Raw genomic sequence first — 24965 nt, 5'->3', positions numbered from 1 at the left:
TGCTGCTGTATTCATGTGTGGGCGTATGTGACCATTAGTTTTAATTTCTGTTACTACTCTTAAGAATAGTGGAGCAAGCATTGACCAGAAGTGCTTTAGAAATATAGCCGGATAACCATCCGGGCCGGGTGCTTTGCCATTTGGCATACTATCTAGAGCACTTGAATATTAACAGGAGCAAGAAAGAGAAGAGGCCTCGAATGGACATGGGAACGTAGAGCACATTTGCGCACACTGTTTGTGCTATCATCCCGAAATCCAGAAGTCGTAGTTGCTCCAGTCGATTGTGCAGGTATGTACATATTATACAATCAAACATTTGATCAAAGTCTACAACATCAGCCGCACCTCGCTCAATCAAAGGATCAACATTAACGTTTGCTGGCTTTTTTGTGACACTTTGCGTTGTTGTTTTGGCAGCAGTATAGACACATAATGTGCTGTTGCCCCACAAGGTGGTGGAGGACAGACAGCAATTTTGACCTTTGCGTCGTCAGGTCAAAATCCATCGAAGAAATCTTGCTCATTATGTTGTTTTCATGTTAGTTTGGGGCAGAGTTCTACAGTGGGGGGAAAGGACGAGGAGAGATGCCATCTTTGCCTTCCGGTTGTTTGATAGGCCTGTCAGCCTGAGCGGCTTTTTTGTGAACAAAGAATTCTAATTTGGAATGTCTGGGACCGGCGCACGTGACCACGCGTTTGACTCCATCTGTTCAACAAGAGAGGACGCTGAGCAAAGATGTAAACGCGACGTGGGCTTCTCTCACTAGCTTGCTTGCTGCCATATGCTTGTCACCTGTGATGAAAATGTAGAGTTTGTGTGTGTGTTTTGGTCCGGGTTCCATCCACTTGTCCTCAAACAGTTGGGAGCCAAATGCAGGAGGATTTGAACCCGGAACCTAAGAATCGTGTAGCTTTTTTTGTATTTGAATCCAAATACAATTGATCTCAATAGGGAAATTCTGTTTTCAACATCTATGTTAGCTTGCTATGCTAGCTATTTGTGGATTCAAATCAGAAAACTCCGATATGCTACGCTGACCACCGCGCTAACCGTTTTGGATCAGGTACCAATGGGACGTTTCTGAAACTCAACTTTGATTTGGTTCGCGCGTGACTGCTGCAAGGAAGAGGACGATGTCGCCTGAAGTTTCGACTACTGCGCTAGCCTCTTATGCTAGCTATCTGGCAGTTTGGAATTCGGATGAATTACATGGCAGACATGCTAACCACTTAAATCTCAATGAGGAAAGTCGATGATCACCGTCGTGGCCGGAGGTTCCGCCTTAAGTCTGATTGGCTTGTCCGGCTGGGCGTGTTGCTGAGGGCGATGACCAACGGGTCCGCTTTCTCCCAGCAGGACAATATGGCCGGGCTCATCTTGAAGATGTTGGACCACTCGATCCTCTGTGCTAAAGCCACGAGGCGGACTTTAAACCACGACTTCACATACTGCCGCTGTGGGTTTGACTTGCAAAATATACTTGATCTCGACGGAGGGGGAATTTGAAGGTTCGACCGTATCTCTACAAAGTGGAGACTACCGTGGGGAGCGTTGACAGGGGCGTGTATCGCCTCAGGTCCGACTGGCTTGTCTGGCTGGGCATGTTGCTCAGGGGGATGGCCATCTGGCCCGCTTGTGCCGAGCCCTCGTCAGCGTTGGCGGCGTAAGGCATCTTGGACATGACGGCCAGGTTCAACTTGAAGAAGATGTTGTGCAGCGCCGCTCGGTACTCTTTGCGCACCAGGCAGTAGATGACCGGGTTGAAGCAGCTACTGGTGAAGGCCAGACAGTTAGCCAGTGGGAAGAAGTAGGTCTGCGCCCCATAGAAGGAGGGGCTGATGTCGACGATGTCCAGTTGGATCAGGACGCTCCACAGCGTGAGGATGTTGTACGGGAACCAGCAGGCGCAGAAGGACAACACCACCACCGCCACCGACTTGGAGATGTCAGCCTTCCGCCGGGAGTTGCTGCCCTTCAGCTTGTGGCGGCAGAGGAAGCGTAGCAGGAGCAGGTACGACAGGATGATGGTGCCGTACGGGAGCAGGAACCCCAGAACCACGCGCAGGAGCTGGTTTATCCCCAACCAGGCGGTGCCGTCCGGGAAGAGGAGCAGGCACGCCGTGTCGTTGCCGCTTCCCACTCGACGCAGGTCGGCGAACACCGCTCGGGGCGTCGCCGCCACCAGGGCGGCCGCCCAGATGAGGGCGGTGACCGCCGGGGAGGTGCAGCGCTCGCCGCACGGCGACGCCCTCGGCTTGAGCGCGGTGGCGACGTAGCAGTAGCGTGTCAAGCTCATGGCGGTGAGGAAGAAGCAGCTGGCGAACACGTTGAGGCCTGTGAGCAGCGACACGGCTTTGCACGTCGCCACGCCGAAGGGCCAGCTGTAGTCCAGCGCGATGTCCATCGCCCAGAAAGGCAACGCCAGGGAGAACAGGAGGTGCGCCAGAGCCAGGTTGAAGACGAAGAAGTTGATGGTGCCCGTGGTGATGGTGCGCGTGGAGTAAAGCAGGAACAAGACCAGGAGGTTGCCCACCACGCCGGCCGTGGCCACCGCAAAGTAGACCACCGAGAATAGGATCCGCAACCACGGCGAGCCGTCCCCGGCCAGCTCCAGGCCGCCCGCGTACGAGCTGTCGTTATGGTGCAGCAGCAGGTGCGAGGAGTTGCACGACATGTCCACGCCGCAAGCGTTGAGGAAGTTTCGGAAAAACTCCATTCTCTTGTGGTCGCTGCTGGACATGATCCAGATGTTTACAGATGCCGGGCGGGCAAGATGACAGTCGTCTGTGGCTGCGTTGAAGGGAAGAGGAAGCCATTATTGCGTAATAGGCGCTGCGCTTTTATGAGCAAATAAGTGGATTAGCCTTGTCGGATAAACAAATTACACCCAAGTGTCAGACGCAGGGTTTGCTAATTTGATTTCATCGGCAAAGAAGACGATTTCTCTCATCGGATGAGTTAATTGACAACCACGGCATTTTTATTTTAGGCATGATGCCCTGCCCCCATCTGTTTGTTTTTTTAATTACGTGCAGATGCTGTGGCAAGATGGTGGTAAAATACGGACTCAATTAGCTTCTGCCTTCACTTCAACGTAGTTCTTATTGGCACCAGGAAGCCACAAGATGGCGCAAAGCAAAACTTGTATATCGGACAAGGCTTTGGTCTTTTTCATCAGCAGCAATATTGTATATTATCTTCAATATATGATGTTGTCTTCCTATGAAAATAATTCTACATTAATCCTGATTTTTGAAAGACTAGTGTCTTCCTATTTACTTCCTAATATAACTAGCACGCGAAGCTAACACAGCTGTTGACTCAAATATGCAACACAAGTTAAAAACTGTTGAAGTCATTTTTTTTTATTTTTTTTTTTACAAAAACGGTCAACACTGGCTTTGACTGACAGTCCCGTCAGGAATAGCAAAATATATATATTTAAAAAAAAAAGATAAAAATAAGGAATAGCAAAGAAAACAGGAAATAAGTGTCAAATTAAAAGCCAAAATAAAAACAAACAACAGTGCTATACAGGATTAGTTGTCAAACTCAATTCAATTCGAAAGACTTGAACCACTAACTAAAACAAAAATAGAGGAAGCCCTTTGCCCTTCGACAGGCATGTAACGAAGAGGGAGCAGCAATCTGTATTGCTGAAATTATTAACCCTTGCCTGTGTCTAAAATCTATTTCCTGTTCTATGGCTAGCATCGCACCTTTCTTATTGCCATCACCGGTAACTTGGTAAACGGCAGTTTGTTGTGTTTGACTTTTGAGACATGCTTTTGCCATATGTACTCAATCGCAATAATGACAATTAAAGTTATCTCATCAAAACAACATAAACAATGCACTTGATCTTTTGAAAACTCTTAGACCCGATTGACAGTTGATTTCACTTTGTATAGAAGGAAGAAAAAAAAATCATCAATTACAACCAATTTCACATGCAATTCCATTGAAAGCAAAACTTACCAAATGATCCAGATTGTGTGTGTTATTTTTTTTTTTCTTCTTCTTGCCCCCCTCACAAATGTTCTGCCGCAGTGCACAACGTGGAACTTATCTCCGAGTCGGTGGACGACAACAATGCGATTATCACCGCGTTGACGCTCCACCCCATCCTCTTACTCGCTGGAAATGACCTGGTATGACCACCGCGCTCACAAGGACGGAAGAGCAATTGTTAGATACAGGTGCACTTATATTGTTGTCATATTGTATATGAGTTTCACTTTTTTAAATTTGCTCTGCTTTTGGAATTTTTTTTTATTTTTTATATACTAATTGAGGAATTTCAAATGCTGGTTGATATAAATTCTCGCATTTATTGCATTAGGATTCTTCATGACCATTACTAAATTTTGTAGATGTATTATAAAACGGGTTGAAAATGCTTGAAATATAATGTAGATTATGATTATTAATATACTTTACTCTCGGCAAAACTTTTAAATTAGCTAATGTATTAACTCAAAGTTGGGATTGGAATCCGTTTTTCTTTTTGGATTCATATAGAAGATTAACCCCCATCAGGATTTTCAAAACTGCTGGTCGGGCCCTCAAAATAGATCATTTTTATTTCATATTTGATCTGTGTATATTATCAAAAAAAAAAAGTATTTGAGGCTTTTTTTTTTTTTTAATGAAGGAAAATGTCAGTTTAAGTGCAAAGCAATCTGCAGTTATTTTCTATTTATACGCCGGGGTTAGTCAGGTGGTTGCAATGACTCATCGTTACCAGTCGTTGATAGTGGAAACAACATCAGCGGTGAATGAGCAAATGAGATTAAGCGGCAACAGGCGGAAGAAGATGCTGGGGGTGGCCAAATTGATGAATGACACCTTGTCACAAAAACAAAACAAAGTCATTTCCATATAGTACGCCCTGCAAAAACCGACTTTGAACTGCTGTCTTTTAGTCCCCCAACCGTTTTGTTTAATCTTACGTCAATTTACTACTCGTAGAAAATTCACATTGCTTCACATGTACATTACAGGCTAATTCCAAAATGGTTGAGGTCAATTCTTTACAGAACACCCCACAATGTTGTGATTTTATTTTTAAGATTTGCGCAAATGTATTAACTTGAAATTAATTCATATGAAAATAAAGTTTTAAAAATACCGTCACTTACAGGCTAAAATGATTAATTGCACTGTTTTGTGTTTATTTTTTATATATATATTCTGTCATGTCATGTAAGCGTCTATTATAATATTTGTAAATCAATCGTCATAATTGGGCATTCTGATATGTAATAGTTATCTTACATCAAATGTGAACTCTCTCGTAATTAATGACCCACAGGGCTAAAATGATAAATACCATTGCTTTCCAATATATCCAGTATCATCACTCGATTATTTATATATACTTTTTTTTTTTTTTTTTAAAGAACGACGCCATCTGCTGGATTTCATGGTCACCTTCTACGGTGGTGTTAAATCAATCGACATGGTTCACTCTTTAGTGACGTCACGATTATTATTTAATTTTTTTATGAATGGTGCACTTTTTAATAATAATAATTTAAAGAAGCAATACGTTTGTTGACCGGGCTCCGTCTAAAACAAGTAAAAAAATAAATAATAATAATAATAAAATAAAAAGTAAGCGACCAGCCTCCACCACCACCGGCGCCGTCTACTTGCTGGGGGGTGGGGGGAAGGAGGGGGGGGGGGGGTCATGGTGCTGCGTACGCACACACGCACGCGGCCACCAGGCGGAGATGCTCAGCCTCTCCTGTTATTAACGTTAATAACGTTATCTCTCGCGTCACTCGCCTCCAGGAACGAGACGGCACCCGCTGCTGCCCCGCACCGCCACCGCCGCCGCCGCCACCATCACCAGCGGCAGCGCCAACGCTGGCTTCGAGGGACCGTGGCCGGCTCAGGTGCACCCACACCCCGGCCGTGATTTCGACGACGGCGACAAAAGTTGAGAGCGCAGCAAGTATGTCGCCATTGTGAACGACTTGTGATGGGATTCCTCCGCGTTCAGCGCCGCCAAGCGAGGTAAGAAGACTTTCGTTGGGAGTTCGTTACTTGTCACTTTTTTTTTTGTGTGTGCGATATGTCCCGGGACAATAGCTTCCCCGGCCGTCCTCATATCTCCTCCCCCCCCTCGCTTCTTGACTTCCATCACTGTTTTGTCGCTTTCAACCTCGTCCATCTTCATTTTTATCAACAAAGTTGGCGCAAACAAGGCTGCCATTGTGGCGGATCAGCGGTGGATTAACGGGCATTCCTTGTCTCGACACTACCCCCCCCCCCCTTTTTTTATCTCTCTAGCATCTCTTTTAAATATCATGAAAGCCCTTCATGAAAGTCAAATGGGGTTAAAGTTAAATATTGTGTCATTTCTTTTGGAGGGGGGGACTCAGTTATGATGTGTCGTGTTGCTTGTTGTTGCCATTGGTTTGCGTGGGGGCTCTTAAATAGGGATTAGCGAGCAGGACAGGAGGCCCATCAAAATGTTATTAATAGGTCTTTGAAGCATCTAAAATGATACAAAAATATATAGGTTGGGGGGGGGGGTTAAAGAAAGTCCTCAATTTGTTGCGTTGTGAACGAATCAATAGCTACAGATGTTTTCAGACCACTTTGGGACTAGGAATAGGCATAATCCTTTGATCAGTGTGGGATTGTTGATGAATGTCAAAATGGAGCTGCCCATTTCAGCTCCATCCATATTACGATGCATCCTTCCTCCATATCAGTAACAAATGTCGATTCATATGAAAGACAAATATATTAAGTGGACTTAATTAACCATGATTCGAGGCAAAATGGATGCATGTATACATCCGTGCAATATACATCAGCAATGGTACACGTAAATCATAATTTACGCATTAAGTATGTCTGCTGCGAGGACAGGACTGGAGGCAATGGAAATAAAGTCGTCAATTAGATATTTTCAGACTTTTTTTGGGGGGGACTAACAATGGGCACAATTAGCCTTTGATCAGTGTGGAACGATTTAGCAAGCACATCTTGTAGCCTTGAAGGCAAAATCTGTGAATTATAGGCAAATCACTCCAGGCTATATATTATAATAATGAGCCCATCATTTTTAAGCAACATTGAAGCAATGCAGGCTAAATACAATTTAGCTATATGGCAATCGTTATTTATTCAGGGTATGACAAGTGAGAACAGGTTCTCATTTGCAAAGCCGACCTGACTACAGATAAGAGTCAAACAAAGCAAAAATAAAAGCATATACAACAAACTGCATGTACATGACGATCTCATGTACATCATAGCACATTATGACAAAAAAAAAAAATAAGAATCTTCATAAGATATAAACAGGTGCAGGGTCCATCGTTTTCAATCCATTGAGTGATGGTTGATTGATCGTGTCTTGAAGCAGTGGAGGCAAAATGGAGTCTGCTACACGCTAGGTCTGTAAGTCATTATTAAATGATTTCATCATTTTGATTAATCATGGCGAGATGAAATGGAGTCCATTTGTAACTTGTGACTGAAATTCTTGAGGCAATGAATGCACAATTGTTAAAGGGATACTTGACTCGTTTAGCCTTTTTTCAGCAGTAAGAAGATCATACTTTGCCAGTAATTAACTCATTCACTGCCAATGACGGCTATAGACGTCAAAAATTAGTTTAACATTTTGTCCCACTTTTGTTAAGATTATGAAAACCCAAAAAAATGTAATTGTACATTAAGAATAGATGTAAAATATGTGATTAATCATAAGTTAACTAGTGAAGTCATGCGATTAATTACAATTAAACAATTTAATCGCCTGATGCCCCTAATTTTTAATAATCTTTTCTTTTTTTTCTAATTGCGTCAGGTGATTAACATGTTTTATTGTAATTGATCGCATGACTTTAATAGTTCCAGGTTTTCATACTCTTGTTAACAAAAGTGGAAAAATTGTTAAACTAATAGAAATGGTTCCAATGAATTTCTGACGTCTATAGCCGTCTTCGGCAGTGAATGAGTTCACGTGTTTACTTCCTTATTTTTCACTTACAAGTAATACCTTTACAAATTAATTTTGCCACTTGCTGTCGACTGAAAAACGGCATCACAGGTGCTCAGGAAACTGGTAACGACCAATCACAAGCTCACCTGTTTTCTGGGCTTGGTCATGCGACGTTGGCAAACTCAGCCACGATTGATCGTTAACTGTTTCCAGAGCACGCACGATGTCATCATTTGTCGACAGCAAGTGGAAAAATGTGTTTTTGAAGGTAAAATTGTACCAGTACCTGAAAAATTAGGAAGTTGTCACATTAATTATAGACCAAATATACTGCTGAAAATGGCTAAATGACTCAAGTATCCAAATAAAAAGGAAATAAAGTAATATAAAAAATAAAAAGTCCATCGGAATGCTAATCATCGCTAACGACGTTGTCTCCTTGGCAATCAAATCATCTTAATGTTATACAAATTGCCACACTTTTCATCCATCTGGGAGATTGTTTATGTGCTGCTGTTTTGGTTTGCAAGCGGGCATAACAGTTTGGCACTTTAATGCCCCGCGTGAACAGTCTATGAACGGAGCTAATTAGACAGGTACTCTTCAGTTTTGTATTATTTTTACATTTAAAATGCATAACAAACCCTAAACTGCCCTTGCTTCCTCCTTCTTTCCATACTCATCCGCGGTGCTCCTCTCCCCGCCCCGCCCGCCGTATGTTGCCAACCCAACATGTGGGGAGGTAATCCCAGCTATTAGGGTAATCTCCTCAGCATGACGATCAATAGAGGAGGGTGCGCGCCATCTACCAGACGAGAGAGAGAGAGAGAGAGGGAGAGCGGGGAAGCTTGGCATTGGTGGGAGGGGGACCAAATTTGGGCTAAAGAAAAATGATTTAATCATGTAGATTGGGTCAGGGGTCTGGACAGGGGATGGGGGGGGGGGGGGGGGATGGGTACAGACAGGAAGATGCCATCCTTAGCGGCTGACATATTTGTTAACTGGTCTTATCTCTGCTTCATGTAATTCCCCTCATTGGATTGAGCAAGTATGGTCACGGTGTCCGCGGGTACCAGTTAGCCCTAAGGACGACATGAGAGGCCTGTGGACCTGCTCTTGATCTTGAAGATGAAATGGATTTCATGAGTGTGCATTTATCATTTTCAAATGGTTTTTGAAATATATTTTTGGGGAACATTTTCATCCTCAAAGTGGTTGGAATTATGTTGAGAGAAATCGAGCATCGGTGATAAGCAACGAGACAATGACTTGATCCTGGTTCTGTTGCATCTGATTGCGTTTCAGGCTCTGCAGCACAGGCAGGAAATCCAGACGGAAGGTGACGGCGATGATGAGTAAGACGTTCGCCGATCCCTTCTTCTGTTTAACCCCGTCGAGGGCCGAGACGAGATTGGATGGGCGCGCGGGGGAATCGGGTTACTATAGCACCGTTGTACTCCCGAGCGGCGGGTGCGGTGTAAAAGATGCAGTAGCCCCGATGGGGAAACCTAATCCGAACCCTGCTGCCAGCTGTCATTCTTCTGCTTTGCCGCAGGGCAAAATGGCCGAGCACATATCGCTTTACCTCGCCACAATCTTTGCTTTGATCGCTGATTGCAAAAAGGACATTTTGGCGCGTGTTGGCATTTTAGAAGATGAGCTAGCTCGACTTCGCAGAGCTATGCTAGGAGCAAGATTATGACAAGGTCATGTGAGAAGTCAAATGTGGAAACACATTGGTACATCTGTCCGGGAGGGGGCGGGGGGGGGGGGGGGGGGGTTGAACGGTCAAACCGAGAAGGCAAAAGAGCGCCACCGAGAGAAATGGTCGCGGCGCGTCGACGCTGACCTTGCCGCGATAATCTAATCCCTGTTGAGAGTGCTTTTTTTAGAGAGCAAGTTAATGCCCGCAGATTATACACCAGTGTCTCCCACACCAGCCAATCCACAGTGAAAAGAGAATCGGGGTCCACATTGGGAAAAGTTAGCCAGGAACACCAACGACGCTCCAAATACTCGCTATTAATGCCAAATAATGAACATGTCGTGGATGTTATGTTTGACGCGGTTGGCGTTTTCCCTCTCACACGTCTTTGATTTCATGATAAAAGGCCACTCACGGGGCAGCTTGCCTAGTGGCGTGAAGACTAATAATCCCTATGTATGTTGTGTAACTGCACACTGGGTTGGGACAAGGGGGAGGGGGAGGGGGGTGGCGGGGAAAAATGTGCACAAGTTAGACGGCGGAGCCGGCGGCTGTCTAATCTGTTAGGTAGATGAGGCTGTTTGCCCACACCAGCTTCATTGTTGCTAAGTCGCTCGAGGAACCAGCTGAGGACTGCTGGTGCGGGAGGACTAATTTGTGCGACTTAATTTGACACATAAGGGAAGGGGGGGTGGGGGGGGTATAATATCCTATGTCCGAGTATAGCAATGACAACATGTTATTTTACGTGTTGACCTGCTAGCGAGGCTGTAGCCTTATTTCCTTTGGTGATCAAAGTCATCAAAGGCCCAGTTCTTAGATGTCTGTAAATCCCATGTGGACAATCTGGCCAAGTACGAACGTTGCCCCCCCCCCCCCCCAACCCCCTCTCTATCAAAGTCAACAAAGGCTAAGCGGAACCCTGTGCCTTGTGTTGTTTCTCCTTCCCAATTTGCAGAGAACGAATATTTCTGCTGGCAAACGTTTGGTCGGCCGAACCACAGACTCTGTGATTGCGACACCAAACGGCAATAGCCAATCAGGGAGATTGCTGAAGCTTTTGCTTTTGTGCTGGACACGAGTAACTGGTTGTGTTGAGTGTTCGTGAAATCATCATTCGCTGCCAATGACGGCTATAGACGTCAAACATTCATTTGAACTATTTCTATTAGTTTAACATTTGTTTCCCACTTTTCTTAAGATTATGAAAACCTAGAATTTTTTAAGTGTACATTGAGAATAGATGTAAAATTTGTGATTAATCATGAGTTCACTATGCGATTAATTACAATTTAAATTTTTTTTACAAGACTTTCATCACAATGATAATAGACCGCTAGTCTTCAGTGTTCTCTATTGCAGTTTGTTGTTCATCATTCTGACTGAAGCGTGTTTGGGTTGGAATCAATCAGACGCTGGAACCTGAAATGTAACACCCCAAAACAAAAGCCATAAAACCCTTCGCTACTATGGGTGTGAATTGCCTACGACCTGGCGATTCGATTCCTAGGTCACGATTCGATACCGATTAATCCCGCTACGAATCTATAAAGTGATTATTGGGATTTTTTTTTTTTTTACTCAAATTTAGAAAATACTAATCAGTAAACTTGTACATGTACACTGTAAGATTTGTATGAAAATGGATGGATTGTATTGAATGGATTCGAGAATTGCGCGCTGTAATATCGCGATATATTGCCGAATTGATTTTTTCTAACACCCCTCGTCGTCGCTACTATGTCACAAACACTTCAGGTCCATTTTTGTCTTTTTTTTAAATTTATTTATGTTTTGGGGATGACATAGATAAAAATGCTCTGTGAAAAAAACTTACATCCATTTTTGTCATTGTTTACATTTTTAAGTATTTCCAGTGGCCTCCCAAAAACATAAAAATGTAATAATAATAAAAAAGACAAAAATGGATGTAAGTGTTTTTCACATAGCAGCGACAATTTGCCGCTAAAAAAAGATATGGCCAGTGTTGGGCATAGACATTATCTGAAAATGAGAAGCAAATGTCTTTGTATTGACACAAAAACAAGCCTGGACGTCGATTTGTTTGGTGCCGCTTGAATGAAAACAGACGGGATTATTGGTCCGAAAACAGTAGATGTGAGGTTGGGCTTAGCGAGCCAGCGAGCGCGGCTCTGGACACAAGCATAAGGACAAGTCACGTGCTCGCTCTCCGGTCAGCGGTAGCTTTGGCACGAGCCTGCTGCTGCCGCTTGTTGGGAATATTTGGATGACCCCCATCTCGAAAGCAATTGATGTCTTGTTAAAATACCTAAGCTTATCGCTACAATTAAAAAAAGTGGTTCTAAAAATAACCACAATGGCCATTTTGGACGCCTGGCAAAAATCATAATTCGGTGGCGATGCTATTTCTAGTCCTTGGCAGGAAATTACACCCACGGTTTTTGGTGCAACACGCACACCGGCAGTAGCTATTTTCATGCAAGAACACACTCTCGCGCGCACGCACGCACGCATCCACACATGAGAGCACACGGTCGTCTAACCATGGGGAGTTTGTGCTGAGCTGGTTGTGGGACGTCGGGATGAATCAATGCAAGGACAGCTGACTGGACATGCCTATTCATCTGCCAAAGAAAAGGGAGAGAAAAGGGGCGCGAGGCATTCTAAAAGATAGGAGCGCAGCCCCCACCCTACACCCCCCCCCCCCCTCGGAGCAACATTACTTTACACACCTCCAAAGGCACGACGAGTACAAGAGGTGAAAAGGACACAAACGAGCAACGAGAGCGGGGGAAAAAAAAAAGGGCCTTACGTTTGTCATGCATACTTGGACGTTACGGATGGAAATATTTTTCTTTTTCATTTGTTGGGATCAGTTGCTTTGGCAGATGCCATCGCCAGATCGAGAGTCCACTTCCTCCTCATCTTGATTGTGAATGCACTATTACAAAAACGCACTCGACAAACAACAAAGGTTGCAACAGTACAGAGCCTAAGTGTCATTCATAATATTTCCTAAGTATAGATCAGAAATGTAAACGTAATATTTTTCTTTTCAATACATTTTACATATTCAGGAATACGGTGGAGGTTGACCACAAACCCATTTGGGCGACTTTAGAAAACATTTCTATTTAAGAGTAATATTTTATTATTAATATATTATATTATATTTTCTTTCTTTCTTTTTCTTTTTTTATATTCATTCACTGCCGTTGAAGGCTATAAACGTCAATTAGTAAAGAAGTAGTTAAACATTTTTTTTTCTACTTTTGTTAACAAGAAAATGAAAACCTATCTTTTTTTATTTTTTTATTTAGAACATATAGAATTTGTGATTAATCGTGAGTTAATGAGTGAAGTCATGTGATTAATTAACATGTAAAAAAATTAATGCCCCTTATTTTTAATCATCTTTTTATATTTATTTTTATGAATTTATGGCAGTGAATGAGTTAAACACTTGCATTACAAAGGAGCTCTCACATTTGGGATGTGTAAAAAAAAGAAGAGCTTTAACGCACATACTTGATAGACTTTTAACCACAAGTGACAAACATATGGCAGCTAACCGGCTAGCTGCTAACGCTGCAGTCTACATCTGCACCCGGGTTGCCCGTTACCACAAACAGACAAATGTGCCATCACCCTTTTAAAAATAATGATCTAAGTCATATTTTGACGCCCCCCCCCCCTTTTTTTTTTTTTTAATTTCCGCTTGTTGTTTTAGGAAGTTGACCAAGAGTTAGTCGCTATGTATTTAATGCACACTTTTTGGCTTTGATTGTTTGAACCTCTTTTCAAGTTGAACAAGAGCTCATCGTCTGACGTCGCTTGAAGTCGCACGTCAGCTCGACATTTAAGGCATATTAAGGAGTTTTTTTTTTTTTTTTTTAAAGGCTCTTAGCGCTGTGCCGGCGAAGCCCCCCCAGACTGATGGCCTGTTTATTCCCATCTGTTGACTTCATCCCCATTGTGCTTTAACCTTAACCCCCTAATTGCCAGCCGCCCTCCAGTTTCCCGTGCGCATCCTCCCTGCCCCCTTCTCGGAGGGCAGCGTGCCACATTAGCCGTACGCTAATCCGACGGCGTCTGCAAACACCTGCCACGTCCGGCCCCTGTTGAAATAGACGGGCAAAAAAAATCTCCTTCGTCGCACTCGAGAACGGACGAAGGCCGGTCGTAGTCGTCTGTTGTTCTTGCGGTGACACGCCAGGCCATGGTCTCTCTTGCTCGAACAATGACCCCCCCCCTCCCCCCTCCCTCGAGGGGGGGGCCCAGACGTGAAGCGATGTGACAGTTCTAGTGCGGCCGACACAATAGCAGGTTTTACTTTTTACTGCCTGGATGGCGGAGAATACGTTCTTTGGCAGAAACCCCCCAAAAGCAGTCGCCGTGTATTTGGGCCGGTCACATGTCCGTCCCGCTTCAGAACAGGCGCCGTTGTGCGCACGAGCACGTGTCTCCGAGCTACTTAGACCTCATTTTCCCCACACGTTTGAAAAGGCGACACAGAAGGCATTCATGAAACAACCCATGTTTAACATGCCGGCACCGAACAAGACTGTCATGTCAGCACTTAGCACGGTGTTTGCGTGCTCACCAAAGTTAGGTCACAATGGATTATTGATCGTGAATTAGAGTGCGCTGACCCTCAGGGCCCGTCCTCATTGGCCCAGGAATGAATACGTCTCTTCATGCTTGGCCTCACACACTCAATTTGGACAGAGGCTGGCGCTGTAATACATGCAGACAGGCGCCTCTCCACTGGGGAGGGACAAAGGTTAGACCAGAGTCCTCTGTAATTGCAAATTGTCCTAAATGGATTGTCAGTGCCGAGCCTGTGCTTAACCCCCCCCCCCCCCTATTTGTTATGGGATGTGCTGCTAGTGAAACCGAGTAGAAACAACAAAGAACTGGCGGGTTTTTGGAAAGTGGTTGTAAATCCATCGGACCATTAATTGATTGTGAAGAATAATTGATTGCTGTGGAATGGATTGTTGATGAATTGCCCCCCCCCCCCCCAAGAAAAATGTAACAAATAATTAGTCAAAATAATACATAAACAATGTCCTTGTTTTTACATACTGTATGTATAGAAAACTGATTGATGTGATTGCGATCATTAAAAAGCACTTTAGAAAAAAATAAATATTAAACAATAAGTACAAATGTATTTAAGGGGGAAAAAAATACGGTACACATTAGAGATAATTTTTGGGGGGGGGGTTAAAAAGAAGAAGAATAAAGAATGAAGAATAAAATAAATATTAGAAAAATACAAAAATATTAAAAGTAGAATTAATGTGGTTTTAAAAAATCAAAATCAAATAAATATTAGAAAAATACACAAATATTGGCCTGGATTGACTGGCAACCAGTTGAAGGGTGTACCTCGCCTACTGCCTGAAGCCAGCTGGGATAGGCTCCAGCACCCCGCCACCCTTGTGAGGAATAAGCGGTTAAGAAATGGTTGGATGATGGATGGATACACAAATATTATAAGTAAAATTTATGTATTTTTGTTTTGTTTTTAAAGGTGGGCTCTTTTGAACAACCAATTCAAAACTGACTCCGCGACACGCCCCCCCCCCCCCCCACTCTGTGATTGGCTGGAGGGTTAAACATAGACTTTCCGCCCACAAACGTCCCTCTCGTGGCAAAACACAACAAAATGGCAAAATACAGCCCAGAGGTGTTGATTGAGAAGGATGACGTGTGTATGCATCCAGTGTTTAACAAGTGTTTATTTCTGAGTGAAAACTAAAGACCTCACCTTTAATAATCTGTACAGAATAGTTTTATTTAGCCGTAATTATGTCTTGTGTGTTAAAAGTTCTTATTTAGAAAGCAAAAGTGGTCTAAGGTTAAAACCAGCACAATTCTGTTCAAATCAGTGAGCAGTGATGCTAACATGTAGCTACCTAGCATTGTGATGTACTCGTACATGGCTGAGCTGAAAATGGCTGACAACCATGACACAGTTTGCATTCTACTTCAATGTGACGGCGATTTGAAAACAGACTAGCCGTTCTCATCATGTTGTGTTTCAGGTTGACTTGAGTCGGCAGATCGGCGAAGACTGGCTGGATGACCCCGAAGCGGTGATGCTGTCCACATTTTTCAACATCTTCTCCGACGACCTACCAGCTCACTGAACTGAAGTCACACTAGCAACACTTTTGAGGACCAGCGACCGATGGAGGCCAAAGCCAGGCGGGAGGAGGAAGCGGCGCCGAAAGACTCGGAGACGGAGGAAGACGCGGCTTCGGGCCACACGTGCGGCGTGTGCGGCCGCAGCTTCCCGCTCCTCAGCTCGCTGTCGCAACACATGCGGCGGCACACCCGCGAGAAGCCGTACAAATGCCCCTATTGCGACCATCGGACGGCGCAGAAGGGGACGCTCAAGGCGCACATCCGGAGCCACAAGCTGGGCCTGTTTGGCCTCAGAGACCAGCAGGCCGAACCGGACACTCCTGAGATGCTAAAGAAGAAGCCAAGCAAGAAAAAAGAAAAAGATTTGGAGGCGGAGGCGGAGGGACCCGATTCCGGGCCCTTTTCCTGCAGCATCTGCGGCCAAGACTTCCCCCTGGCGCCGTTACTCAAGTCGCACATGAAGCGGCACCGGAGCGCTCAGGACCACGGCTGTCGCATCTGCGGCCGTCGCTTCCGCCAGGCGTGGTTCCTGCAGAGCCACATGCGCATCCACCGGGTCAAAGCGCAGCTGCGGGGCGGCAAAAGCGACCAGACGCCCGCCACCGTCAACGACGTGCCGCAAGACCCCGCCGCGCTCGCCAACGACGAGTGCCTCTACGAGCTGTGCGCTAAGTGCGGCCACTTCTTCGTGGACTGCAAGAGCTTGCGCTTACACGACCGGTTACACAAACCCTGCCACAGTGCGCCGCAAGACCTCCAGGCCTCGCAGGTGACGAAGAACCGTTTTTTGGAAAGCCTCGGCCTCACCCGCGTTGCACTGAAGGCAGACCAGGCCAACAGAAATCTGGACTGGAGAATCCCAGAGTTGGATCCCGTGTGCAGCTACCAGGCTTGGCAGTTAGCCACAAGGGGGCGCCTGGCGGAAGCCGCGGAGAAAGGCCTCGGCTGGGAGGACCGACTCGCCGCCGGCGCCGAGGTGGCGTGTTGTACGGCGAAGGGCGAATACGTCCCCGCCAAGCCGGAGAAGAAGAGGAAGCCCATCGACGCGGCTGCTTCCGGCGCCAAAAAGAAGAAGGGCGACGCCGGCCCCGAGCAAGCGGACAAGAAGAGCTGCCAGAAAGAGCGCATCTTGCTGAATGGACTCGGGCAAGCCTTCTACGAGGCGCTGCAACACAGAACCATCAAAGACAAACACGCCAACAGGAATCAGAAGCAGGAAGGTAAGCAATACTTAATAATACCAAATAGGAGGCACATGGGGTCAAAATATATGCAGTATATGTCCATTTTTGGGCTCAATTATTTTCCGTACTTGTGCTTTTTCTATGGGGGTTAATATTTGTGTATTATTTTGTCTATTAAAGAGGGGTGCAAAAGTACAGTTAGAAAAAAGAAGAAAAACTGTTAATACTTATTGTAAAATTTAAACAAAAATAAATAAATAAATTGTTTGTTTTATATATATTTTTTACTTTTAAGTATTGTGCTTTCTGTTTGTTATAACTGTATACCTCCTTTTGCACCACCCCATACTAGATCAAATAATACACTCATAATCCATTAAACAACATTAGGGGGGGAAATAGCTAATTAATATATTTATAAGAACTAAAAAATGTTAGCTGAAAAATTATTTAAGGAACAGAAAAATATTACTGTTACAAAATGGTAACATACCAAATAATGAAATACTAAATGAATAAATATTAGACAAAAAATAATACACAGATATTAGAGATAAATATTGGACTTTTTTTTTTTTTGCCATATTAGACAAAAAAATTGGAAAAGTCATTTAAAAAATTACCCAAATTATTACTTGACCAAAATGTGAAAATGTGTCAAACATCAGAATAAAACAAAATTGAATTTTTTTTTTATGCATACGCTAATCTGACAAAAGAAGAAAAAAATCATTGTGGTAAAAAAAGTAATGCCGAAACTTACAAAAATACTAAAATATCAGCAAAGAAATTCAATCTATTTGGAGGGAAAAAAGAAAAAATCACACACAAAAAACAATATAAACATATTAGATAAAAAAATACGCAAATGTTACTACATGCTTGCTGCATGTACGTTTCATTGCATTGCTATGGAGACCTCTTGTGGAGTAAAGTGAAATTACAGCAAATGTCTTACTAACATGGCAGGCATTCATTAACCTTGCTCTGCAAAATGAATGTCCCGCCTAAATCAATGATGAATTAATTGTTGTTTTTCAAATAGTGATATCTAGATTTGCAATGGCAGCAAACACTGTGGAAAAGTGTCTTCATCAATCGACGATATTGTCATTTATCAAGGAACTTTGATTTGATCGGCGTCTCCATGTTTGACATGTTCCTTCCCTGCAGATGAAAAGCCTTTGTTGTGCGAGCACTGCGACTTCCACGCTGCGGACGCCTCGCTACTCAAGTCTCACGTGCGCGCGCAGCACCAGGACAGCGAAGCGAGCGCGGCTTCGGACAAAGCGGCCGGCCGAAGTAGCTCCGAGGCCTCCCGCTACGTGGACTACCTCAGGAAAAGGAGCGCGCTGCTTTGTCAGCCATATTGGAACCCCTACCCCGGCTTGCCTGGTGAGTTGGACATCAAAACAGAGACGTTCGACGACGGAGAGGCCAAGACAGGCGGCGATGGAGGCAATCTTCTTAACTTGTCGGGTCTGGCGGACAATAAAGGTCAGGATTTGGTTAAAAACGAAGGCCTGCTGAGGCATCAGTGTCCGTATTGCTCCCACGCCACTTGCTACCCCGAGGTGCTTTGGATCCATCAGCGGGTCTCGCACAAGGTGGGCAACGGCAGCCCGGCGGCCCCCAAGTGGGCGCCGTCCGCAAACGGCGCCCGGGGTCCGAAGACCTCCCGATGGAGGCGCACAGGACCCCCGCCGTTCCTCGAAGGGAAAGACTGCCCGACGTTGCCCGCGCCCAGAAGTCAGCGCACGCGACCGCCGGCTGGCAGCAGCACCAAGCAGCAGCCAGCCGCTAAGAGCCAATCGGGCGCCAAGTCCAGACCTCCGGCGAAGGACGCGAAAACTCCGGATTCACGCGGGAAGGCGAAGTCGGAGCAGAAGCGCGCGGCGGACAGCGCCAGCAAAGCGAGCTCGTCCGGAAGGACGGCGGCGGAGCGGAACTTCCCAAAAGAGGGCCTGGGCTTCATGTTGAGTCACGGCGGGGCGTCGTCCAACTCGGATCGACGCCACCCGCAGAGGCTCCCCTCTCCCAGCCCCAAAGGTGCCGGTGCCGGAGCCGATGTCGGGGCCGGTGCCGGGGCCGACCTGTGGGCCGCCATGAGCATGTGGGGCCACCGGGCCTACTTGGAACCGTTGCTTTACGCTCAGGCCAAGAGCGCCGCGGCGGCGGCGGCAGCGGCAGACACGCCCGCCGACTTTGACTTGGTGAGCCTCCTGAAGACCTACAGCCCTCACGAGCTGGCGGCTCTCTACCAGCACTGGGGCTTCGTGGACCCCAGGCTGGACCCGCAGGGTGAGGAGCACCTTCACGCAAACTTGCTTCATGTTGTGTATGATCTTTGCAAAAGTCTTTCATCTCTTTGCAGCAATGTTGCGGCTCAACGGACATTTTGCAAATGAAGTCCATTCCTCCTCGGAAGCTTCCAAACAGGTACGTTTGGGCTTTCCGTACACTTTATCATCATTAGCGGCTCCGCTAAATCCTGCGTTTGGCTTTTGTGCTTATATTATCTGTTTTTTTATTTATAGACTTATTCAGAATAAGCTGATGAGGATGTCGGAATCATTTCTATATTGTAAAAAGAATTGTTGACCAACTTAAAAAAAAAAATGCTTCAAGTGGTAACACACAATTGAATTAAATTCATCCAAAGTGACTATATTAAGTTTAATTAACATTAAAGTTAATCTAATCACTTTGAAATAACATTCAACTTGTTGAAAAAGGCTGTTGATTTGTTTTGTGGAGTAACAGCACCCTCTGGTGGAGAGTTGATTACTGCAACCCCCACCCATAGACTAAATAAACAAGCATTTCCATTCATGTCAATGTAGGAAATCGATTTGAGATCCACTCTCGAATATCTTACTTGGGAATGTGTGCAGTTTTATTATCCACGTCATCCATTCCACTTGAGCGTCATCAAGTTGAACTGTCTTCTCACAGGTGACCAGCCGCTCCACTTCCACCTCAGGGTCTCTCCATAAAGGAACGTGAAGACACCCCCGTCACATGACTTCCTGGCAAAGAGAAAGACTCAAACACTTAACTCAAGGCACAACATATGCAAATGTCATAAGGTGCACTCATCAGCACTCGTCGTTTCATTTCTGAGAGTTACGCTCGCTTTTGTGTGAGTGCGCACTGGGACATGGAAAGAAATTAAATACGAAGTTCAGGAGGGAAGAATTGGGGACCCAAAAAATGTGATGATCAAAATAACGGTTTTGCATTTTCATCGCTATGGGTTGTGCTTTTTTTTTTTTCTACGATGGAAGCATTTTATTTATTCACAAAGGGGGAAAAAAGACCACCAGAAAGCCTCCGTTAAATGGCAGTGATTATCATTCAATCCACCTGAACTCTTACTAACCAAAACAGCAGCACATAAACAGCCCCGGATGAATTAAATGGTGGAGTCTTGACTTGTTTGCGCCCTACTAACGTTTCATCTTCAATGGCGACAAAAGTTTTCACAAGGACGCAAAGAATGAATGATGCAAACTGACTGATTTAATGTCTGAAATGAAATCTCGCCACCTTGCAGGCTTTGAAATGTCTCCAGGAAAAGTTCAGGTCCAAAGACTTTTTTTCTTTTGGTCATTCCTTTTTTTTTGTCTCTCTCTGTTTGCAGACTTATGTAGTGTGTTTATACTTGTAGTTTTGTATTTATGTGTTTGTACCAAAACAAGAAGCCATCCAATTTGTGGGACACGAGAGCGACGGGTACTGACTTAAATATTATTATTTTTATTTTTAAATAATTTGTACACGATAGTTAATATTGTTTCTGTTCATTCCAAGTGGAATTGAAACACTCTTTAAGTACTTGATATTTGTAGTTCAAAATGTTCAAAGAAAGATAATAAAAATTTAAAAAAAAAGCTTCTTCAAGTTGTGTATACTGAAGCAGTATTCATGTGCCCCTCTCCACAAGTACAAGGTCGTCGACTCGTGACAAGGTCGTCGACTAAGAGACACGACTCCCCGGAAGTCGGAAGTCCGTGAGATCTACCCTATTATTTATGCTGCCTTCATGTGGTATCGAAATTATGGTAAATACCAGGTCGAGTAAAAAAATGCACGTGAACGCCCCCTAATGTCGTATTTTCTACTGGACAACTGGGAATTTATTTTGATACCAGAGTTTCCGAGTTGAGAGAACTATTCAAGTTTCAACATGGCGGAGAGCGCCGAAGGATTTGTGAATGGCAAGAAATATGAACTTATAAGGGCGTTAACGTCCGCTAGCACAGCAGGTTGTTTTAGAATATACACAATTGCGTAGCATACACAAATCAGGGTGACGTTTCAGGTTAGGCTATCTGGGTTTCGGCTCGTTTGTAATTGTTCAATAATGTGATAAAACAATAAGCGTGCCATTATAAGACGCGCATCAGTAAGGCAATAATAGTTCGACAAAAATGAAGAATCGTTAAAAATCCAAGTGAGTGGAGTCAATCAAAGTCTAGTGAAAGTTCAGAGGAAAACGGAGAAGCAACTGAGACACGATGCAATACTGCCCTCCTGTGGATGAATGGGGAAAGGATTGACTTGTTCGTGAGCTGTTAATTAATATAGAAAACAATCGTTGGATTTGTACTTGAGTAGATTACATAGCTGACGACCAGGATGTGTATGTGTGAATTGAAAGTAATACCCATAAAAAAATAATATAATGGCCATCTTGCAGTAAATGGTGAACAATCCAATCGGTCGTCAGCCATCTTCCGCTTTTGCACACGAGCGCCGCCTACTGGCCTGCCATCAGGACTGCAAAAGGGTTGCTTTTCTCTTTTCCTGCCACAAAAATAAAAGTCAATCACAACCAAAGTTATTTTCTATTATTTTTTTTTTTCATTAAATTGTTAGGATCGTTACCAACAATGTCCTTTACGTGTGTAGTTCGCGGTTGGGGCATTTTTAGGCTGGAAATACATTCCGGATAGTCTTCAGGCGCCGCACTGTCGCCATCTCCTGGTCAGTGTGCGAAATGCTTTCAGTGCGAAAAGTATTATAATCATTATTATTGTATGAATATGGTGACCCAAGCATTCTGATCGCACAGATGCCAGCATGCAGTCAATCAAAGCTACTTCTTGATCCATCTCTCGGCGGTGGCACATGGTGTGACATCAAACCTGCTCCAAAGTGGCTGCGAAGTCCAACAAATGAGAATCCTTGATACACTGGTTACTGTTCTGAGAGAATTTCACTGCAAACACCTTTGGGAAAGTGAAGAAATGATGCTTTCTAAATGTCTTCCAATTTTGAGTTTGAAATGTTGCAGGAGTACAATTTAATCCATATTGAGAGTTATTTGAAATAGTCAGATCAAATAACAACATGTATCATTCAATAAACAAGATTGTGCATCATTTGAAATGTTTGATTTGATGTCCAGAAGAGCCGTTTCTGCATCCATCCAAGACGAGAACAGTATTCTTCTCACAAACAGAACAAAAGTTATTGATGGAGCTGCATGAGGAATTCAAGACTCGCCCAAAAAGGCAATACTGCTGCTATCACTAAGACGAGGAAAATATCATTGACAAAAAAAAAAAAAAAGCCGACAGACTAAATATATAAGTTATAATTGTTTCATGTTAGATGTGTATTTCACATTAATCGCGTTATTAATTATTGATTTCATGTAAAGCACTTCGAATTGACCTACATATTCATTCTTCACTGTTACATCTCAACAGTAGCCAAAAGCGATCATGGCAACAAGTCGGCAAGTAGCCTATAACAATATATCTAAAACAAAATAAGACTAAATAGGTGTTGAGCTGTAAATATATGTTGCCCATTATTGGAGCCGCCAGAAAAAAAGACTAAGACCACTGCCTGCTACATTCACATCAGCGGAAGATCTGCAAAAGAATTTTAGGGTTAGGGTTAGGGTTAGGGTTAGGGTTTGGGTTTGGGTTTGGGTTTGGGTTTGGGTTTTTGGAAAAGGGTTAACTCCCGGGTATCTCCCGCCTCATCATTAGACTGGACGGTTGTCAAGATACCAAGGGCAAGGCACTGGCCGGCGCTTGTCATTCCGCAACTCTTATGCTTAAGAGTCTGCTCACCTCGGTTTCATAAAAATTCTTAATAACAAAAATGTGTTTGGCTCTTGTTGAACCTGTAATCTTCATAATCATTTCCCTTTTTGAGAAACTCACCCAATAATCCCTACCAAACAGTATCAAAGCCAAGTTCTCCACGGTCGTCAACCTAGCCAAGGTCATTATTCGAGGTGTCACACACTGTGATTGTATTAGCTGGAGTTAGGCGGTTAGGATTAGGGTAATGAAATTAATCAGGGTTTCTATAACTCCCTCCACTGGTTGAGTTTATGGTTTAGACCAAAGCAGGATTTATATAGGACCCACCATGGTTGAGGTTAGGTTTTCAGACCGGGATAGGGTGTACACAGAGACCGAAACAGGGCTCGTACCAGATTCAACGTGGTTGAGGTTAGGCATTTGTGCTGGGGAAAGTTGAACACCATACCTGAGACAGGTTGGGGTTAGGGTTGGGGTTAGGGTTGGGGTTAGGGTTAGGGTTGGGGTTAGGGTTAGGATAAAATAACATTTGACCTAGTTACTTTTGTTAAAAGTAGGGTTAGGGTTAGGGTTAGGGTTAGGGTTAGGGTTGGGGTTAGGGTTAGGGTTAGGATAAAATAACATTTGACCTAGTTACTTTTGTTAAAAGTAGGGTTAGGGTTTGGGTTTGGGTTTGGGTTAGAATGAAAAATAAAATAAAATAACATTTGACCTAGTTACTTTTGTTAAAAGTAGCTCGGTGACAGTGGCACTGCTCACATCTTAGTGATACAGATAGACTAGCATTTCAAAAGCAGAATAGACTATATTTAAATGAGAGTAATGTTACATTGGAAAATTTAACTCAAGTAGAAATTAAAAGCGCAGAAAAAATACTTGCACAAATATTTGAGTACTGTGAGTGATGAGTAAACTAAGAGTGTAAGAGCCTTTATTTTCTTTTTTTAACTGTTTGCAAAGCATACATTGCAAAATACTGACATTTATCAATAAATTGTAATATTTTAAATAAAATGATTAAATACAGAGGGTAAAGGGTTGAGGTTAAAATACCTGTAGCAGCTTAAAGATCCACTCGCAGTAAAAACGTTTTGTTTTTATTGTATTATGATAGTAAGAGTACAGATGCTTAAACATAATGTTAGTCAAATACAAGTAGCTGAGTACTGTCAACTTTTGGTTATAGGTTTTTAGGTTACATTCAATAGGGTTCTGTAGCTTTATAGTAATTTTCACATCTAAGCACTAAGCAGTAGTTTATGAGGTATTTTTTTTAGATTATTATTATTTATTTTTTTTTTTTACAGGTACAAGCTATTGATCGTATGTTTACACTGGTAGGCTTCAAATCTTGAAATAAAAATCGTGACTTCAATGTGTTCAGTTTTCGTGACAACAACATGAGATGAGCTAGCTAGCTAGCACCGGATTACGAGCTATGTTCGTACAATAAATCTTACCTTCATACTAAAACTTCTTTCTTTCTGCCCACTTGGAGTGCTCTGCATGTCAACCAACGTTTAAGCTGTTCCACACAGTGTTCGTATATTGAACCATGTTGACATTTTCACGCCTTGGACGTCCTCTTCTTCCAAAATGACGCATAAACTGGTGTGGCTACTCTGTTTGTGTTTAGAATTGCGGACTTGTGCATGGGCGTCATTTGAGTTCAACCCACGGTCGTTCGCTCAACCAATGAGGTTGAGCTTTAGCCCGCCCAAATCCTCCAGAGCCCGCCCTCTTCTTCGACGAGTACAAATCACGGCGCTCTACAAGCACGAATCAGTTTTGCACCTTTTGGAGCGAGATAAATGGTGCAAAACTCACGTCACTGGACAGCAGCAGAAAAAACACTTGTGACTCCGAGTGGCAACTTCTTTGACTACAACCTACAACTTTTACA

The 24965-nt window shown here is 43.9% G+C and overlaps 2 protein-coding genes and 1 long non-coding RNA gene across 4 annotated transcripts; 1 reads left to right on the top strand and 2 right to left on the bottom strand.

Moving 5' to 3' along the window:
* Positions 1-1526: 1526 nt before the first annotated feature.
* Positions 1527-2784, bottom strand: LOC147157396 (relaxin-3 receptor 1-like). Its single transcript, XM_086063244.1, has one exon. It carries the CDS (start codon positions 2742-2744, stop codon positions 1527-1529), a length of 1218 nt encoding a protein of 405 aa, XP_085919370.1. The 5' UTR covers positions 2745-2784.
* Positions 2785-5730: 2946 nt separating this feature from the next.
* Positions 5731-21240, top strand: LOC147157395 (zinc finger protein 516-like). 2 transcript variants are annotated; one of them, XM_086063399.1, is made up of 6 exons: positions 5731-6025; positions 9276-9325; positions 15711-17033; positions 18171-19298; positions 19372-19436; positions 19953-21240. In XM_086063399.1, exons 3-6 carry the CDS (start codon positions 15857-15859, stop codon positions 20001-20003), a joined length of 2421 nt encoding a protein of 806 aa, XP_085919525.1. In that variant the 5' UTR covers positions 5731-6025; positions 9276-9325; positions 15711-15856; the 3' UTR covers positions 20004-21240. The 2 variants fall into 2 exon arrangements, with proteins under 2 accessions (XP_085919525.1, XP_085919524.1); XM_086063398.1 differs by lacking the exon at positions 9276-9325.
* LOC147157394 (uncharacterized) lies at positions 17701-24680 on the bottom strand. Its single transcript, XR_015091431.1, has 5 exons — positions 24523-24680; positions 21888-22231; positions 21667-21806; positions 19876-20026; positions 17701-18478 (listed from the first exon to the last, which is right to left on the bottom strand). It is a non-coding gene; the product is annotated as an uncharacterized LOC147157394 (long non-coding RNA).
* Between the last annotated feature and the right edge of the window lie 285 nt (positions 24681-24965).

Source organism: Leptonotus elevatus, chromosome 19 (genome assembly GCF_054856555.1).
Source record: "Leptonotus elevatus isolate MCC_2025b chromosome 19, RoL_Lele_1.0, whole genome shotgun sequence".
Lineage (NCBI taxonomy): Eukaryota > Metazoa > Chordata > Actinopteri > Syngnathiformes > Syngnathidae > Leptonotus > Leptonotus elevatus.
The sequence above is the reverse complement of the archived record's forward strand: the minus strand, read 5'-3'. Positions and strand labels throughout refer to the sequence as shown.

Bases quoted from the DNA above. Each gene is read 5' to 3' on its own strand.
- LOC147157395 (XM_086063398.1), top strand. From the start codon at position 15,857: ATGGAGGCCAAAGCCAGGCGGGAGGAGGAAGCGGCGCCGAAAGACTCG. The intron at 17,034-18,170 runs GTAAGCAATACT...CCTTCCCTGCAG, and splicing joins CAGGAATCAGAAGCAGGAAG to ATGAAAAGCCTTTGTTGTGC. The intron at 19,437-19,952 runs GTACGTTTGGGC...GTCTTCTCACAG, and splicing joins CCTCGGAAGCTTCCAAACAG to GTGACCAGCCGCTCCACTTC.
- LOC147157396 (XM_086063244.1), bottom strand. From the start codon at position 2,744: ATGTCCAGCAGCGACCACAAGAGAATGGAGTTTTTCCGAAACTTCCTC.